The 19,173-nt window shown below is 31.3% G+C and overlaps 2 protein-coding genes across 3 annotated transcripts in view; one reads left to right on the forward strand and one right to left on the reverse strand.

Annotated features, from left to right (window-relative positions):
- Window positions 1–14,321, forward strand: part of LOC106478828 (PC4 and SFRS1-interacting protein-like) — a 73,706-nt gene extending 59,385 nt beyond the window's left edge. The window contains exons 14-19 of the mRNA XM_013939400.2: window positions 2,239–2,309; window positions 6,926–7,027; window positions 8,973–9,077; window positions 12,111–12,189; window positions 12,863–13,083; window positions 13,841–14,321. Coding sequence (XP_013794854.2) covers window positions 2,239–2,309; window positions 6,926–7,027; window positions 8,973–9,077; window positions 12,111–12,189; window positions 12,863–13,083; window positions 13,841–13,873 — 611 coding nt within the window. The 3' untranslated portion in view covers window positions 13,874–14,321. The remainder of the gene's footprint in view (window positions 1–2,238; window positions 2,310–6,925; window positions 7,028–8,972; window positions 9,078–12,110; window positions 12,190–12,862; window positions 13,084–13,840) is intronic.
- Window positions 14,322–16,233: 1,912 nt separating this feature from the next.
- Window positions 16,234–19,173, reverse strand: part of LOC106478820 (E3 ubiquitin-protein ligase Arkadia-like) — a 44,134-nt gene continuing 41,194 nt past the window's right edge. The window contains exon 14 of one of the 2 annotated variants that reach the window (XM_013939391.2): window positions 16,234–19,116. In XM_013939391.2, the coding sequence (XP_013794845.1) occupies window positions 18,993–19,116 (124 nt within the window). In that variant the 3' untranslated portion in view covers window positions 16,234–18,992. The remainder of the gene's footprint in view (window positions 19,117–19,173) is intronic. The other variant, XM_022382501.1, reaches the window with a different exon arrangement.

The following is a 19,173-nucleotide window of genomic DNA, read 5'->3' on the forward strand; positions in this document are numbered from 1 at the left end:
AGAGGATTCCACTCTTCATCAGTGACCCTGCACACTACCACCAATGAAATATCAGACCAAACCAGTTATGGAAATGTTATAATGTAATATTCAATCTCATTATTTGTTGGTTAAAAAGTAGCCCATGAGTTGGTACTGGGTGCTGCCAGCCATTGTCTTTCCTAAGGTGGCAGCTCAAAATTAGGGGCAGCAGCAGATAGCCTAAGTAGCTTTGTCAAACAAACAAAATCTTTGCAAATTTCATCAATAAAAATATATATATAAAGCATGTGACATACATGCATAAATAGCCTATTACTTAGGATAACTAAAATTTGACTGTTTAAAATAATTATTACTTTTTTATTCTAAGACATTTTATGTCATTGAAGACAAGAATCAGTATGTTTTAAACTAGCATTTTTCAGGTTTGGTCTGCTTTTGACTCTTTCACTACTATTTATATTTTAATTAAAGGCTTTTTAAGTGAAGTACAAACATTGGAAATAATCACTTAAAGTTTCGTAGGTATAAGAATAAAAAAGTAGTATTAGCCTCAAACTTACTCTATCTTAAATAACGTCCGAGTCTCAAAAAGAAATACTAAATGGAAGAACTAGAAATATTTAACCTAATTGAAGAATAATTAATGTATTAAATAAAATAATTTGCAATAGTACAGTTCCAACCTCTGTTGGAATAGAATTCATTAGTAAAACTGTGTTTTGAATTGTTTTTTGGGTTAGATTCTTGTTGAATGGAAACTCTTTTTACAGACAGGAGAACACTAAAAAAATTCAAATAGAAATTAAAAATAAATGTACTAAACAAGGTATTAATCTATACTATTTCATGGTTACATTGTTAATAAACTGTTACATTTTCACTGTATTCACCTATACTGTATGAAGGTTGCATTGTTAAAAATAATTTGGTACATTCTTACTGTACTTAACTATACATATTGTATTAATTAAATTGTTAAATTCTCAAGGTATTCATCAATACTATGTATAGGTTTCTAAATAAATATAAATTGTTACATCTTAAATGTATTCATATCTTTTTTTGTATGATCTTTTCATTGATAAACTGAATATTTTTTCTCATCTGACATTTTTTAATTTGGTGAGATAGGAGACAAGAAGTTATTTTCTCTTCAGAATGACCTAAATTGATATTGTGTAAAATATTTGTTATTCTGTATTTTATATGATTTCTACAATTAAATAAACTGTTATCATTAATGGTTGTAACTTCGAATTGAATGTAATATTTTCCTGACAGCAGACATTACTTTTGGACTAAATAACAATTTGTTCAACCATAAAGTTTGTTATTATGTGGTATTTTCAGGTAAAAAGGATTTATCCCAAGATTGAATACAATAGGTCTGCTATATAACAGGAGGCTCAGCAAGATACATTACAAAGGAATTCTCAGTTCCACTAAGACTAACTGAGTTTGTACAAAGAAATACATAGACTTAACACAAGTGTACAAGACAGAATGAAACACAAAATAACAGTCACTTTTACTAGAATAGTCGACTGATCACACTGGCATTATTCCTTCAAGATTTATATTAGGTTAACTCCCTTGAGATTCTTTCCATACTGACTCAAACTCAAGTTACTTAGTTGAATCGGTAATGTCGGACTTACCCAAAGTGACTAGCACTACTCACATGACAGGTCGAAAATATGGGAAGTTGTATCCTTGTGACATCACCTGACTTGCTATTAGAAGACTTTCATACACAAGATATGACTTTATAACTATAACTCAGACAGATCAGGGGGTATGTCAAAGGAATGACAGAGAACAAAAACAGTTATGACTTGACTATGTTTTATGCAAAAAGTGCATATATACATGCATAACTGAAACATTTTGAAAAATTTCTTTATGAAGATAAGAAGTTAGAAATGCATGGTCTGTCTGCATACCACAATTATACAGTTATTGTATATTTCGGTCAGTATGTATGACAATTAAACCATGTTTTGGTGGCAAGAGGCTTTGTGATGAGGATTAAGGTGAAGTATCCAATTTTTTGTAAGTCCGACCAGTTTGTCAATGCAGTTGTTTCTAAAACAGCAGTTTTATGGATTAGTAGATAAAATAGTGTGAAGCCTAAAGTGCTGAAGAAACTTTAAAATATCAGGATACATTAAAAGTAATTTTAAAGATAAAGGGACACCCGGATTAAAGAAAAGTATCATGAAATGAACGTTTCTGAATAACTGTTTCTTCCAGACACCCACCTGGAATCTCAACTATGTGAACTTGATGAAACAATTAAAAACAGCCTAAGTTTTGCTAGTATGGTAAGTTTTATTTTCATCTCTGTAATACATCAAAATCACTTTATGCTGGATAAAAAAGTGTTTTGTATGCAAAAGTTGTAAATTCTAATTTAGTGTGTTGATTAAATGTAAAGAATCAAGTCACAGGTTGAAAGTTTTTCAACATGAAAAACTGTCAAGTTGTTATTTTTTTAACTTCCCACTGCAAGAATGTCACAGGGTTATTTATCAGTGAATTAAGGAAAAAATAGCACAGAAGATAATGGTGTTGGTAAAATTGCACTGCTTCTTCCCAGGAGGAAGTTACTCTTATGATCTTCAGTTATTCCCAGTATTTGTTTCAAGAGGTGGACAAACATTTTGATGTCTGGTACTGCTTGCCGACTGCCTTCCATTTGGTTAGAAGGTTAAATATTAGGAATGACTGTACTAGATATTACAAGTTTCTGACTTGACCATTTAGGGGTCATTGAGGTTGAAAATACTAATGCCAGTACCTGAGAGAACAAGTTTTGTCAGGGGATTTTACAAATATTTCAGCTACTGAGCATACAGCTGTTATATACCTAATGAAGCTCAATTGAGTAGCTGAAACATCATATAGTTTCTTAAAAAATCGTTTTCAAGTAGAACCTGGAATTTATTTATTAGGGGGTAAATATATTGATATTAAAAAGGAGGAGCTTGCAGATATGTGAGGCTGTGAGAAATTCCAAGATTACCTCATTGAAGGGTATCATAAACCACTTGTCTCACTGCTAAGATATAAAGAACTGCCTTACTGCTATCAAGCATTCAGTGGTTGCACATGCAGCTGATGGTTAGTCCTGCTCCACTGCCAATGTGCCATGACATGAGCTGTACACTACCCAGGACTCCATAAGGTCAATGGCCTGGTGGTTAGGGCACTTGACTCGCAATCTGCAAGGGATTCGAATTCCTGTCACACCGAACACACTCACCCTTTCAGCTGTGGAGAGCATTATAATGTGATGGTCAATCCCACTAGTCATTGGTACAAATGTAGCCCAAGAATTAGCAGTAAGTGATGTTGATGGTGTTGACTAGCTGCCTTCCCTCTAGTCTATCACTGCTAAATTAGGGATAGCAAGTGCAGATAGCTCTCGTGTAGCTTTGCACTAAATTCCAAATGGGGAGTTCACCATTAGAGGGCTCTACCCCCAGCAGCTACCATCTGAGATATAGTTTTTTAAGATTTTTAAATTATCTACATTGTGGCTGTCACTGACATAAAAGTGCTAATTTTTTTTTCTGTTCCCACAAATTAATTCTTTGCCCCCTTATGCCTCCTTCACTAACAAAAAACCTAGACATGCCATTACTGAGTCAGTATTATCAAAAATTTGGCTTTCCGCATATCACAAGTAATCCAGATTGTGTATCCTGCAGGACTGAAATAGTTTTCAGAACCATTAAAGACTTGCTCAATGTTTTAACCAGTCATGAAGCTGTATTGCTAAGTTACAGATATACTTCCATAGTATATGGATATAGCCTAGCAAGTCTTAAGGAAAAACTTCAATATCAAGTTGTCAAGTTAACTTAAAGCTAAAGAGGAAAGAACAAAAAGAAGCTAATTTAACTTTGATAAACATGTTGCAAGAAGCTGGCTATCTCTCAAAGAGGGGAGGAAGTGTATCTGTCCGTTTGGTAAAGTCAAGCCAAGTTGACCATTGCATATGTGGTAAAACTACGTGGAAGTTAACAAGCTGTATATAGGTCCAGTTAAAAGTCTTTGTGGGTTCATGAACTTTGTTTGACTTTACACTGTATAAAAAAACAGTGAAACTTTGATAAAAAAGGACAGATGTTGCATTAGTGGTTTATTTATTCCAGTTTATATTTTTATATATGGCCAATTTCAATTGTTTTAATTTAATGCTGCATGTGACTGCCTGGCACTTAAGATTTGTGATGTTGAAAGCTTGATGTTGTAAAATAACAAATGCATTCAATAAAAATATACATTGCATTAATTATTCTGGCAGCCATCCATAATGCATCAGTCACTGGATTGGGTAATAAATATATACAAAATATTAACAGTTATACCTAAGAATAGCATAGTATGATCCATTGCATTGTAAACATAAGCCTAAATTCCTATAAGTATGAACTTATAAACATTTCCCTTTTTTTAAAGGTAAGCCTAAATTAACAACTTTTAGTTTCATATTTTATACATGTATCAGTCATTTCTAAGTATTTCTAGTTCTAACATAAAACTAAAAAAAGATTCTACAAGAATAATCTTTATATTTATTCATTGATGGATGGATGATCATGCTGTGCTGTGTTTTGGTTTTTTATATATATAAGATGTAATTATAACTAGATTACATTTTCTAACTTGCATTTGCTCTTAGAAGGAAATTGTTCAGCTGATTGACCAAGAAGTGAGTAGCTATTGTAAGAATGATCAATTGATTTATTCATCATCATAGGGGTGCATCTTATGAATGTCACATTTTTTATATATATCTAAATTGTGCTTTTATATGCTTTTCAAAAAAAAATGCTCATTGATTTTTCTACGAACGTTTTATTAAGAAGTAAAGTGTTGCTACTGTTGTATTGTCAGTAAGTGGTAAATAGGTTAGAGTATAGAGATACAATTTTTTAGTTCTAATAATGTTTTTTTTGCTTAAAATATTATGTACATAAGCAACTTTAATCTCTGGTGTTTTTCTACTCTGCTGATGATGATAAAGTGCAATCAAATATATATGTGCATCAGTATCCTTTGCCTAAGCTATATACTATATGATTTTTTAGGTATAAATGAAAATCAAGCTACTATGTGGAATAAAACATAGCCTGAAAAACAGAACTCTTAAATAATGAAATGTATATACTTGCCAAAGCAGCTGTACTAAAACATGTTATCCTTATTGTAAACCTAGCTACATTTAAAAAGTTACGGTTTCTATTGTGTTCATATTAACATGACATAAAATTTAAGGTCAATAAGGGAGCTATTGATCCATCCAGGCCATTCCATCCACTAAAAAAAAATGTAAAAAAAAACAACTGAAAGATAGCCATTATCATTTAAATATTTATCAAGCCTTCCCTTAAACTCTCTAAAATGTACTGCATCCACCACATTTGAAGACAACCTATTCCAAAGGCTAACCATCTTGTTGAAAAAATAAAACTATCTGTACTGAAGATGACTTCTATCCTGCCATAATTTATATCTGTGTCACGTAGTCCTACCTTTCTCACCATTAAGTATGAAAAAAGATGACACAACAATCTTAAACACCTCAATCAGATCCCCTCCCAACTCTTCTTTTGTCAAGAGAAGACAATTTCAAAGATTTTAATCTGTCCTTGTATGACAACCTTTCCATTCCAGGTATCATCCTAGTAGCTCTCCTCTGAACTCTTTTTCAACAATTCAATGTACTTCTTAAGGTAAGGAGCCCAAGACTGAACAGAGTACTCTAAATGTGAACTATACAATGACATTATAACTTCTGTCAACTTGTATTCAATATTTCTGTAGATACAACATAAAATCCTGTTTAACCTATCATTGACAACAGCACATCACTTGGATTGCTTTAAATATTGATTAACCAGAACACTAAGATCTTCTTTTTTTTTGCAAAGCATGGTTAAGGTTATTCCTATCAAAAGTATACTCATAATGCAAATTGTGATATCCCACATGCATTAACCTTGCATTTGTTCTGGTTGAAAGCCATATACCATTTACTTGCTCAACTCACCAAATAATTCAAATCCTTTTATAAAGCGGCAACATCCTCCTCACAGCCAGCAACCCCTAAGACTTTAATATCATCAGCAACTTGAAATAATTTATTAATGATTTCTAAGTCTATGTCATTGATGCAAATTAAAATGAGCAAAGATCCTAACATTGAGCCCTGAGGTACTCCACTTGTGACATTAATCCAGTCTAACTGAACTCTATTTATGACAACTTCCTGCTTTCTTCTATCCATCCATGTTTCTCTAGAATGAGCTGGCTTATTCCCCACACCTACAGAGATAATATTTTAACAAGTCCATTATGTGACACCTTTTCCAATGTGTTTTAAAAATCCAGATACACCAAATGCACACTCATACTCTCATTTAAATAAGCAGTGACTCTTTAAAGAGTCACAAAAGAATAGTAAGGCAAGATTTTCCTCTAGTGAAACCATGTTGACTATCCAATAAGATCTTAAATTTTTATTAAATGACTTTGCAAGGCAGCTTTTATCAGACTTTCAAAAACTTTTATCATCACTGATGTAAAACTAATAGGCCTATAATTACCAGAAGCTCGGAGAGTACTCTAGTGAGTTGGTGGCAAAATCATTACTGTCCCTGATAAAACTGTAAGACTATGTTATATAATCTATTTTTCGTGTCGTATCTTAAACACTATTTTTAAAAGTGTGAATAGCACGTTCTGCATATAAACTTTCTTAACTTCGGTTGGTTGACATTGGCCCTTTTTTTTCCAATTCATTAATATTCTTGCAATGCACAATGAAATTTAGTATAATTTTCTAAAAATCCTAAGAAATGAAATATTGTTGTCTTTAATTGCTTAAATATATTACATAACATTTGATTCAAATACATACATATTTCAGGATGTTGATTGCTGTATGAAAGCTTTGAATGAACTGGACAACATTCCTTTAACACAGTTTGTAATTAGTAGGGAGCCTGATATTATCCACACCATTAAAAAAGTAAGTATTCTTGTTTTATTGTTTCATCTAATGTTTGCTCTTAAAGTACAGTGTTCTATGTTCAGTGATTCTATTATGATGTGTTTCTGAAAATTATTTGAATTGTGAGGTTTCACCGAGTTTCTTGTTACTCCTAAACATTAAATTATCAAGAAAAGTAGAGAGCTTTGTGTAAAAGATATTTCATTTTACTTTTCAGACTGTGAACTTAGGTATTTTCACACACATATATATAATAGTCAGCTTTACCTGCAATATTCCAGAAATGTAAACATGATTATGCAAGATACCTTGATTCATGTAAATTTTGTGTTGCTTTTTCTATTTATTGGTCATATTTCTTATTTCGTGTGATTTTTGTAGATCTAAATTTGTACTACCCATGCCTGTAGTATCTTAGTGTCTTTTTTATTTTTAACAGCATAATTATTATACAAGATTCCCCCTGTTTTTTTAAGACAAGTCATAAATGGTCTAACACGGTATTCCAAAAGGGAATGTCTCTGAATGCTAAGAATAGTATTTAAAAGTTAACACATATCACATTTGAAACTTGTACATTGGAGATACTTAAGTTGTACTATTCTTTTTTTTGTTGATATAATTCTCACACAGTAAAATCATCTTTCTGTCCCTTTCCTTGTTTGTGCACAAAACATTTTAGTGGATGCAACCTGGATGATAATGTTGTTCCTGATGGGACATCCAGTTTCTCTTAATTCTGTAATAGGAGTAAAAAAATCTAAATTGTTATAGTACATAACACCTTGTGCCATTGAAGCATTACCTATACATTAGTTGTTTGTGTGATGTTACGTCACAGTAACATTGATAGTAATTTTTAAGAAATGGTTCTTTACTGTCTCTATATGGTTTTTCAATAAAAATAAGATAATAACATCTCAACTGTAGATCCTGTGTGTTACATGCCACTACTGCCAAGGACTATCACTCAGTATCAAAGCTAAGAAAATTGAGTAGCAACACAAAAGGCCTGGGTCAAAACACCATTTGTATCAGTCATTTACAATATATCATTTATTATGGTGCATGATGCTTTATGGTAATCTGTAAATAAGTTATGTGATGTTACATCACATGAAATCTCTCTTTACTAGCCTTATATGAGTTTCATTTTTAATTTTTACAATTAACGAATAAAATAAACCTGATCAGATTCTTCACTGAATTTTCTATGTTGCCAGAAGTAAAAAAAACACTTCTGTATTGTAAGAGAAGTATATTCTTACTTTCTCTCTCTCTGGACAGACTAGCTTTGCTTGCCCCTAAATAAATTGTGGAATTAGGTAGGTTAAAACAGTGTTATTGACGGCTTTATTTAACACATTGAGAGTCAATTGACTCCTAGTATAAAAGGGAATGGTGAGATACTTTGATCATATCACAATGAATCTTGTGACTTGTTTTAATCATCTGCAGTATAGAACAGTCATATTAAAGTTTATTCTATTTGTACAATGGTAATACTAACTGTTTATCTGTTTTTTTTTGCTTGTAATGATAAACTTATACCATCCTTTGTAAGGTATTAACCCATTAACTGCAGCAAGAGAAGCTCAGTTGCCATTTTCTGACTCACAGATAAGACTGAGTTGCCATCAATCACAATAAAACGGTAATTTTTGTCATTCGCATAGAGTTATAGTTATATATGTGCGACTGACGGATATTTCCGTCATTCGCAGCTGAGCCATAGAACTTCAATGACAGAAATATCCGTCATCCACAGTTAATGGGTTAAACCTTTTGAGCCCTTTCTGATATTGCTGTAGTTGATTTGTTACTATAACTTTCAGATTTCATTACTACTTGCATTTTAAGTAAACAGTTACTGTCATTCCCTGATGAACTAAATTTTATTTGTTAAGAGTTGTTTAAAGTCTTGATGATTTCAAAGAGTGGAAAACTATTTCTAACACTTTAGTGTCGCAAGTTTAAGAAGAGTGACATCATAAGACAGAAAGCTGAGTACCTCTATCAGAAGCTTAAGAACCAGCTTCTTGTCCCCGAAGGAGAGGCTTTTGGAACAGTAAGTGTAAGATCATCATAAAATGTTTTGGATTCTTATAAAGAAAATCTTGAAAGATAAATGGAATATGGAAATGCAATAACTACTATAAGTATGTTTCTTATCTCCCTGAAATCTTACATGAAGAACTGGATAGCCTGATATTTTCTATTACAATAAATAAATGTATGCTTTTCAACAAAATGTTATTTAGTCAACTTCCAAACCTATTTAAAGTTCAATTAGGTGATTAGGATATGGGTTTTGTTACCTATAATAAATTGATAATGTCTTATTTTAAGGACATACACTGCTACATGAAGGTTAAACCTGAGTGCTATTACCAGCTGTAATATAGGATAGCAGTAAACAGTCTTTTACAATGACATTATCTGTAAATTCACGTGTGAAACTTACACCAAGCTTTTTACTATTACAAGTTTATTAAGTCTGTATTTATATGTTTTTTATCACTTATGTTACCTATCTTTTAAATTCTACACTATATTATATGGTATATAATGTAGACATACAATTGGAAACTTAACAAGTAAGATGCAAACATTGACCAAGTAAAGAAGAAACAAGTAAGATGTAAACATTGACAGAGTAAATAAAAATTAGTAAGATGTAAACATTGTTAGAGTAACGAGGAAACAAGTAAGATGTAAACATTGACAGAGTAAAGAAGAAACAAGTAAGATGTAAACATTGACAGAGTAAAGAAAAAATTAGTAAGATGTAAACATTGTTAGAGTAATGAGGAAACGAGTAAGATGTAAACATTGACAGAGTAAAGAAGAAACAAGTAAGATGTAAAACATTGACAGAGTAAAGAAAATATTAGTAAGATGTAAACATTGTTAGAGTAATGAGGAAACGAGTAAGATGTAAACATTGACAGAGTGACGAGGAAACAAGTAAGATGTAAACATTGACAGAGTAAATAAAAATTAGTAAGATGTAAACATTGTTAGAGTAATGAGGAAACGAGTAAGATGTAAACATTGACAGAGTGAAGAAGAAACAAGTAAGATGTAAACATTGACAGAGTAAATAAAAATTAGTAAGATGTAAACATTGTTAGAGTAATGAGGAAACAAGTAAGGTGTAAACATTGACAGAGTAAAGAAGAAACAAGTAAGATGATTTCTTATAAGAAAACACATATCATCTTCTTTTTATTTAACAGTGTGTGCAAAAAAAAAAAATGAAATGATTACTATCTCAGTGTTAGATATTTAGAACATTTATGGCCATTATCCATATAGAATAGGTCTGAATGTGGCCTAGTGGCTAGTGTGCTTGGACTGTGATTCTGAGGGTTAGTGATTTATGGCCTGTTGCTGTAGAAATGGACTCCAAACTATGGGGCTGCAGATGTATTATAAGATTGACAGTCAAATTGCATTATTTGGTTAGAAAAGTAATAGACCAAGAGTTGAGCTTTGCATGAAAATTCTGAAACAAACAAACTATATAGAATAAAACTTACTTGATTTAAAGGGGCATTCAATGAGACAAAAATGCTTTCTCCCCAAATACACACATAATAACAGTTTTTCTCTGAAATATGTAAAAGGCTGATGTTTTTTCCTTGTAGATGCCTCTACTAAAGACCTATCATAAGAAAAATATTTTTAAGGATTACAGCAGAATGATTAAAGAATTATAATGCTAAAAATTGGGCTTCATTACCTGTTTGTTAATCACAAAGCATTTCGTGTCTTAGTCAATAAAATTTTTGAACCATTTTTTTAGATAATTTAGCATCTAAATGTAGTTTAAAAATAATGCTAATATTACCATGCTTTACCATTACACTCAACTTTTCTTCACTAATTCCACCTTTGGTTCTGTTTTTAGCCTGGAAGCTAGGTTTGTATTGTTACCAGATTAACTCTTTTAAACCTGTAACTTTCATGATGTCCTAATAATTATCACAATACCTTGTAAACTTTCTGGTCTGTTCAAAAAATAACATGGTTTGGATTAGTTTTCAGCCAAAGAGACATAAATGTTATTGGTCACTGTCCAGTGGGTAAATTGGAATTTTTGGCCAGACACTGGCAGTGTCCGCTCGCGTTTAAGGAGTTAAATATGTGCTAGATTTAAAATTTACCTCTTTGCATTTTGTACTTGCTCATTTTATGATACAGCTGTGTCTGATAATTTGACATGTCAAAAATTTTTCACAAACCAAATAAAAGTGTTCTTGTCAAGTTCCTGCAGGTACAACTTTTCTCAGTTTCCATTTACTTTTAACATATAATATTTTGTATGATTACCATTCCCAGCTGTTACAAGTGGCTGTTGTTGGAGCAGAAGCTTTAATATTCAAGTCTGCTTGTGACCCTGCCTATACTTCTGATAATCTCAAATTCATTTGCCTTGTGTTTTCATCCAAACACATGGTTGTGAAGCATTGTTAAGAAACAAATAAAACAACACAAGACTGTTGCCCACTCAACATTGTGCAGAAACTGTTAATAAAGTAATTATCCTCTTATTAGTCTTGAAAATGACACTACTCAGTCTTTTCCTTTTTGTGACATATTGTGGGACCATATAAAATGGGAATTAGTATAGTTACATAACATGAGAAAAAGTGCCAACCATCTAAAATTTATATTATTTTATTACAAGTTATAGCTTTTTACAGTAAGGAAGACTATTTTTAAAATAGTTATGACATTTTGACCACTAGTGCGATCATTCTCGAGTGCACAAGTTTTTGGTTTATCTCTGATGTTTATATTTTGATTATAATTATTTTAAGATTTAATATGTCCCAAAATACCATTCAGAAATGATAGCTAATATTTATATTTATTTTTAAACCTAGTTTCTAAAAATATCATAACTTTTGAGTTCATGAGCTTCTATCTAGGGCATTGACCAAGAAGATTACCGTATACCCTGAGAAAGGTTTTATTTATATATTTATCATAAATATTGCAAGCTACTTGTTTTTAATTAGCTTTTGTTTTGGATCATAAGGTATTTTAATATGTTTGTATCCTGTTTAATATCTGTGGTGTTATTGAACTACAGGTTTTTGAAACAGATGTTAAAACACCTCAAGCAACCTCTGTGATGGAGTGTACAAATGATGGAAATAAAGCTGTCACTGGTATGGGATATCTACTTTTACATGTAATGATTACAGTTGCTAATATTTTTCATTTTTAGGGGGCAATTACTCAATCTGTCCAACCAAATTAAATACACCTCTACTGAAAAAGATGTATTTCACTGGTCTTAATGTTACCAGGCTTAGGCAAATCTAAATACATTGTGTTTGTCATTCATAAAATTGACTGTTACTGAATTTGCTCTTTCCTGTCATTTTATGTATCAGAAAAGTTTATTTTTGTTTTCAATAGTAAAATTTTAAAAATATCCAAATTAATTTGTAAACTTTAAACATTTGTGTATGTCATTAAATTCTATCTCACCCTCACTGCTGATCACTTATCGATATCACATTAAGATGATAACATTATGTCACAGTCTGTGAGTATAGCTATACTGAAATATCTACAAGCTTCTTATTAATAATGAGTTATTTATATGTGGACTTAACACTAATGGGTGCCTGTTAGATCATGGCTAGAAAAATATATTTTTTTTAACTTTATCATTTTCCAGACATGTAACAATATTAATTTATGTTAAGAGAAAATAAAGGTTTCGTGTGCAATTATAAAATAACAGTGTTTTAGCTTTCTTCAAATAATTATTTTCTCAGTAATGGTGTTTCTATCTATAATGTAAAGTCAACCCTTATCTTTCTCACTGGATAGTGAATGGTTCTACCAATGGATCAAAATCTCCTGCTGATCATGCCAGTGATTCAGATCCTGCCAGGTCATGTATCTCAGCTGGAGATAATGATAAATTTTCAGAAAACACAGCTACAAGTTTAGATGCAGAAACTCATTCATTAGATTCATCAAAAAGTAGTGAATGTTTGGATCACCAATCTTATAAGAATATTTCTGAGATCTCTTCTGCAAGTGAGAAGGTATGTTTTGGAAACATTCAAAAAAAGTTAAGAAACAGGACTTTTCATTGGAAGTTAAATATGAATGATTTATATTTTTTTACAATTTTAGAGGAGACAAAATCCCGAAGCCTTGACATAACTAAACAGTATTTTTTTAACCTATAACGGTAACTGAAAACTGGTTTTAGGATGTAGATCACATTAGCTGGAAGAACATGACATTTAACTGTAGTTTGTGTGTGATATAATATTGCAGCAAGATTGATGATAATTTAATTTCTTTACTGGCCCAATGTGGGTTCCAAGTAGGAAGCGTGCGTATATCCCGTTTGTTGTGTGTCACAACAGATGGAGGTCTTCTTGATACCAGAGCTCATCCCAGACTATAGAATGTTTTAGGTGGCAGAGGATGACATTTAATTGAAATTCTTGTTTGTGGTATCATATTATTCATATGTATTGCTTATGAAAAGCCAGTTTATTGTTGAAATAACACCTTTTCATGTTTATCTCCTTATAATTGTCGAGAATAAAATCATATTCTCGGCATTCCTTTTCATGAACAACAATTATTTCAACCACCAAGTATAACATTTCTTTAGTGTGTGTAAAAATGGTAAGAAATTCTTTCATCAAGATTATAATGTCATTGTAGTATTTAATGTTCAACTTTTCTTATTAAAGTTTTGAGAAAAACAATGTTACAATAATATTTATATATTTTTAAACTAGATTTTTTATGAATAGACAGAATTTACTTGTGCTTTCCTTACAGGAAGAAAATAAATTCAAGTCAGAAGATACGTGAAGATTGTGAACTGACACTCGTCACATCATTACTTAATTTTATAGTGTCATCTCATAGTGAGACTGCTTGGTAAGAAAATCCTTTTTTATACACAAGAATACACCCCGGAAGTTTGAGTTTCTCTTGACTTACGAGTTAAATCAATTACTTTTTTGGTTTATACATGTAGGACTCCAAGTTAGAATTCTGACAGTTTTAATTTTATAAACATATCATATATTATTTTCGATAAATACATAGAAAGTAGGAAGAAACAGTAATGTCTATTCTACACATGTGCTGTCAATAATTTACCTAAAGAAATGTTTTAACATCATCATCCCAATGTTTTCATGTTGCATTGAGTGTTTGCATGACTAGACAAATGTAAGGCAAGTCTTGTGCTTTGACATCTATCTATGTTATGTATTCATTGGAGTTAGGAATAAACCTAAACTTTCTTTTTTCATTTGTGTTGCACGTGTGATTTGAATTGAAAGTTTTTAAATATGTTTATAGTAAGAAAATGTTACTGTGAAACACTATTCACAACACAGATTGAGTAATACTTAAATTTTACTACTGCAAACATGACTTAATATTAAGCATAACTCAATAATTGATTACAAATGTAGTGTATCTGGCATAAATTACCGTGATTACTGTTTATAGTTGTTTTCATTATATGCATTCTAGTTTATGTTATTACAAAATTTAAAATTCAAAGGTTTTTACTTTTTGTTATTTTTGTTAGTTATGACTTTTTTTTTTTCAAAAAGTTATCTCTATGAAAAATCTAAATTTAGCTGGTGTAATATATCATCCTACATACAGAAAACAGTTTTTTCGGAAACTGCCTAAACACATTAGAAAAATACACCTCATAAACTCTTAAATGTTATAAAAACACATGCAGATTTTACAAAATGTAATAGTCGGAATATAAGTGTATTAATCAATGTTGTCATGATAGAAGGTTCGTGTTTGCAGCTCCTAAACCCTACATTATATCGTATATGCTAATAAATGTGAATTCATATCACACGAACTTAAGAACACAGACTGGTACTAACTTTTGTGTTTTGTCTGGAATGTATATAGATTGCAGGATGTGCTCTCAATATAGAAATTCCATATATGTTTGACCATTTTAAAATATAAAAATCCCTTTCTCTGAACGAGGAGATATCAAACAAAAAGCACATGACTAGGATAACTGGGTTTCTTACACATATATGTCAGAAATTTTATTATTGCTAATTAATTTGTCATTGAATACATATGTTAGAGAAATTTGAAATAACAATACACTTGATTTTTAGAATATCTTATGTCTTTATTTCACTGTAAACCCCATTAAATTCAGTTGTGCAAAGATTTCTAATACCATTAGTTTATGCCTTCCCCACATTACCTATAATGGCTGTTGTATTACCATTTCTAATGGTCAGTTCTTTTCTTTCATTCAATGTGGACAAGTTGTTACAAGAATGACAGTCAAATTCCACTTGTGGGAAAGCATGGCTCAGTGGCTTTGCACTTTGAACCTGTAGTCACATGGTTGCGAGTTTGAGGCTGGCTTGCGTAATGCTGTCGTGTCCTCGAGCAAGACACTTTACTCCACATGTTCCATTCTACCAAGCTGTATGATGGGGGTTAATCTGTATATGGACTGACATCCCATCCAAGAAGAAAGGGTCATCATTCTCATCCCCTGTCCCATTGACACTGGAGTTCGGAAGCACCAATGTTATGTGCCTTGTAAAGACATGGCAAGGCTTTAACCATTAGTTCAAAATTAGGGATGGCTAGTGCATATAGCTTCTGTTTAGCTTTGAAGCAAACAAGGAGCTACCAAAATATGTGGATTTTGGTGTTAGTTACAGTATTGGCCCGATCATATGGAGACCTCGAATATATAAAGCGACCCCCATTTTCACAAACCACGAGAAAGAAAAAAATTGAGCATCATGATGTCCTTTCTTAGGTCTGCAGAATCGATACTATAACTGAACAGCCTGCAGGTGGATTAGTAGGAAGAGCGATGACCTAGAGCAAACATCTGACAAGCATGCATAGATGGATGCTATCTAGAAGAGGCATGACCCGATTATAAGGCAACTATAAATTTTACAGCCGAATTATTAACAAAAGCATTGCCTTATAATCAGCTCGATATGGTAATTACTAAAATGCAACTTAAGAAAGATTTCTTAAAGAAATTGATAATACATTTTATATTTCAGCATTTTTTGCTGCTGTTTAACCAGTTACCTGTTTTCTATGCTCTACCCAATACCTTATACAAGTAACACATTATATAATTACTGTATTTTTATGAACCACACTTTTAGGCTAAAACACTTCAGACTGACTTCAAATCCTGAAAGTAAGACGACTTTATTTAAAAGCCAAGAACTCAAGAAACCAAATATATAATAAATGAGGTGTGACAATCATCAAACACTCCAAACCCGCATTAATTGAAGAATAGGCAGCCATGAATCAAAATAGATTAAAAAACTTCTGTACAGACTAAAAACAAAAAGTAGTTTATATTAATATTTCAGAACATAATTGGCACTTTTATAGAAAGCCTTTTTTTTTTTTAATTAGTATGCCCACAATGGGAACCTAATTCAAATTCACACACACAAAAAATGCAAATACTTCTATACAAAACTACCAGTGCTTGAGCTTTTTACATACACATGTACAATTCAGACCCTCTGTAATTCATTCTGGCATTAGATACTTCAAACAGCCAAGCCAAACAAGGTACAAACACAGTACAGAAATTAGAATTAATACAAATAATAAATGCTAAAAAAATTACAAGGTCATCATTTTCTTGTGTGTACCATTTTCAATCACAGATACCTACAATGTGGATTAAATGCTGTCATGAGAGAAAAAACAACATTTACAACTCGTATACTAATTTGTAATTCTGTTTACCTGCTTTTTTAATGCTCACATTCTTTTACATAGCTGTCAGTAACAATGTACTTACACTGTTGATTGTACACAATTTATACTCTCAGTTAACACAGAAAAGTTTGAACAAGTCAGAATGATTACTTCAGAATATAAGAGCTACACAATCAAAACACACAACAGCTTACATCATAACTTATTATGGATCTGGTATCGGTGAAACAACTTTTTTGACACAAGTTTTGTATTCAAAGTTGGTACATGAGAAATATGGGTTGTTTTAAAAAAGTTAGGAGAGTACTTCAAAATTACAGTTCACAACAGCAGCTAAGAATAATGTCTTACAGTAGATGACTGTTAAAAAAGAAAAGTGACACATCTTAATAGTTTTTTTTATATCAGTGGGACAAGATAGATAGTGACGTATTATGAGAATCCCTCACATAGATCATATTCTTCAATTATTTTGTCCTTAAATCCTCTTCAAAATCAAGACCTCCTTTACTTTTATCTAATTAATAGTCCTCTCAAGTTATTTACCTGTGCCGTATACAGAAAATGCTCTCATTATAACTTTACTGAATAATTAAACGAAAACATATTAGTTGAAATTCATGATTTTTATAAAAAACACCTTTGTGACAGAATTTTATAAAAATAATCAGTAATTGTAAAAATCAATACATGTTATTAAAACAGCATTTAATTACACCAAATACACTTCAATCATCATAATCGTGATTCCATTTTACCTTATTTTGTTACTGAAATATTACCAGTATACGTGCCCAAAAACCCTTATTAGACATTAATGTATTTGGTAAAAAAAAATTCTGAGTAACATATCAATTTAATCTGAAGATACAGAAAATTTAATTTGTAAAGTGCTTGCGATAAGAAAGACTGAGCAAGATAACAAAACAATTTTAAATCACTTTTTTCTTCTAATTATTTATCTGTTCTTGTTAAATTGTACATTCATGATTTGATTTTATCAACTATACACACTACCAGGTTGATTCTTAATTGAAGAAGGTAGCTTGCTCTGATAGGAATGTATTCATTACTAAAAGGCTAAACAGATTTGAGAAACTAATAATCCTTTGCATAAATTTAAAAATAATTTCCTGAAAATTAACAAAAAGCTCTTCTCCCCTTGGAAGGGAATTGTAAAAACAAATTATTTACAAAATAATCATAATAATACACACACACACATATGTATAAAGGTTTAACTATCAGAATCAGTGCTTTGGTTCATATGGTTTTTAAAAGTATACTCGCAAAACCAATGATAATAATGTCGATATCATGTGACTGATAAATACCTTTTTCCACTTAATTTTAATCTTCATTAATATAACCTATTTTAGCATGTTTCATATTTACACAATTAAAAACAAAAACATTCAAATTTCATGCACTGAATACTCATCTGTTTGATATATAATCAGGAAGAATCAAACTGAAATAAATCTCAGATGGTACAAAAAAGAACAGTAAAACCAAAGTCTTTCTCACAAGTTGGTTGTTAAAATATACTGGTTTCTGTTAGTCCACTACTCATTTTTATGGAACAATAACACACAATCTGTAATAATTATGATAATTCAACAGAGGCACGACAGTGTTTTAGCTATACCACAACTGTGCACAAAATAGATCATGAACACCATTTCATGGAATTAACAGCTTTCACATGAATTCTCTAAATACAAAACCACATTTAAAAAAAAATTAACTTGTATTTCAATAAGATATTACTAGATTTGTTCACTGTAATAACCAATTTAGAATCTAGGTTATGCCTATTTCACTACAAAAAATTATTACCAAAATTAAGACATTGTAGGTGCATAACGTTTTTGACACAAATGTGACAACACAATGAAAACTAAATAAAAATTGTTCAGGCTAATGAGTGATTTATAACTTATCATTATATACAGTTTAAGAAAAGTATTCTAATACATGATTGAAGTGTTAAAACTTAATATTAGTGTAGATTTTTTATCTGGAATATCATTTAATAATCCTGCTTGTTAAGCCAAATTGAAGAATCAATGGATAATTCATGATGGCTTTTAAAATATTCTGAACAGCCTTGAAAGAAGAAAGGTAAAAGAAACGAGCAATAATTTGTGCATGGTATTAAAATGTGACTAAATGCACTCTCTTCTCTGCTATATGGCTAGGAAGAAAATTAAGTGTACGAAAATTCCTTTAGATGTTCTTCAATATCCACTCGACAGATTGGACAACGTTTGTTGGTGGTTAACCATTGGTCAACACACACTATATGGAAGAGGTGCATACAAGGGAGACGTCTGTAATGAAAGAATTTCATGAATTTAAAAAGGAGCTGTTCATACATCTAGGTTACT

The sequence above is a fragment of the Limulus polyphemus genome, unplaced genomic scaffold (assembly GCF_000517525.1).
Source record: "Limulus polyphemus unplaced genomic scaffold, Limulus_polyphemus-2.1.2 Scaffold253, whole genome shotgun sequence".
NCBI lineage: Eukaryota > Metazoa > Arthropoda > Merostomata > Xiphosura > Limulidae > Limulus > Limulus polyphemus.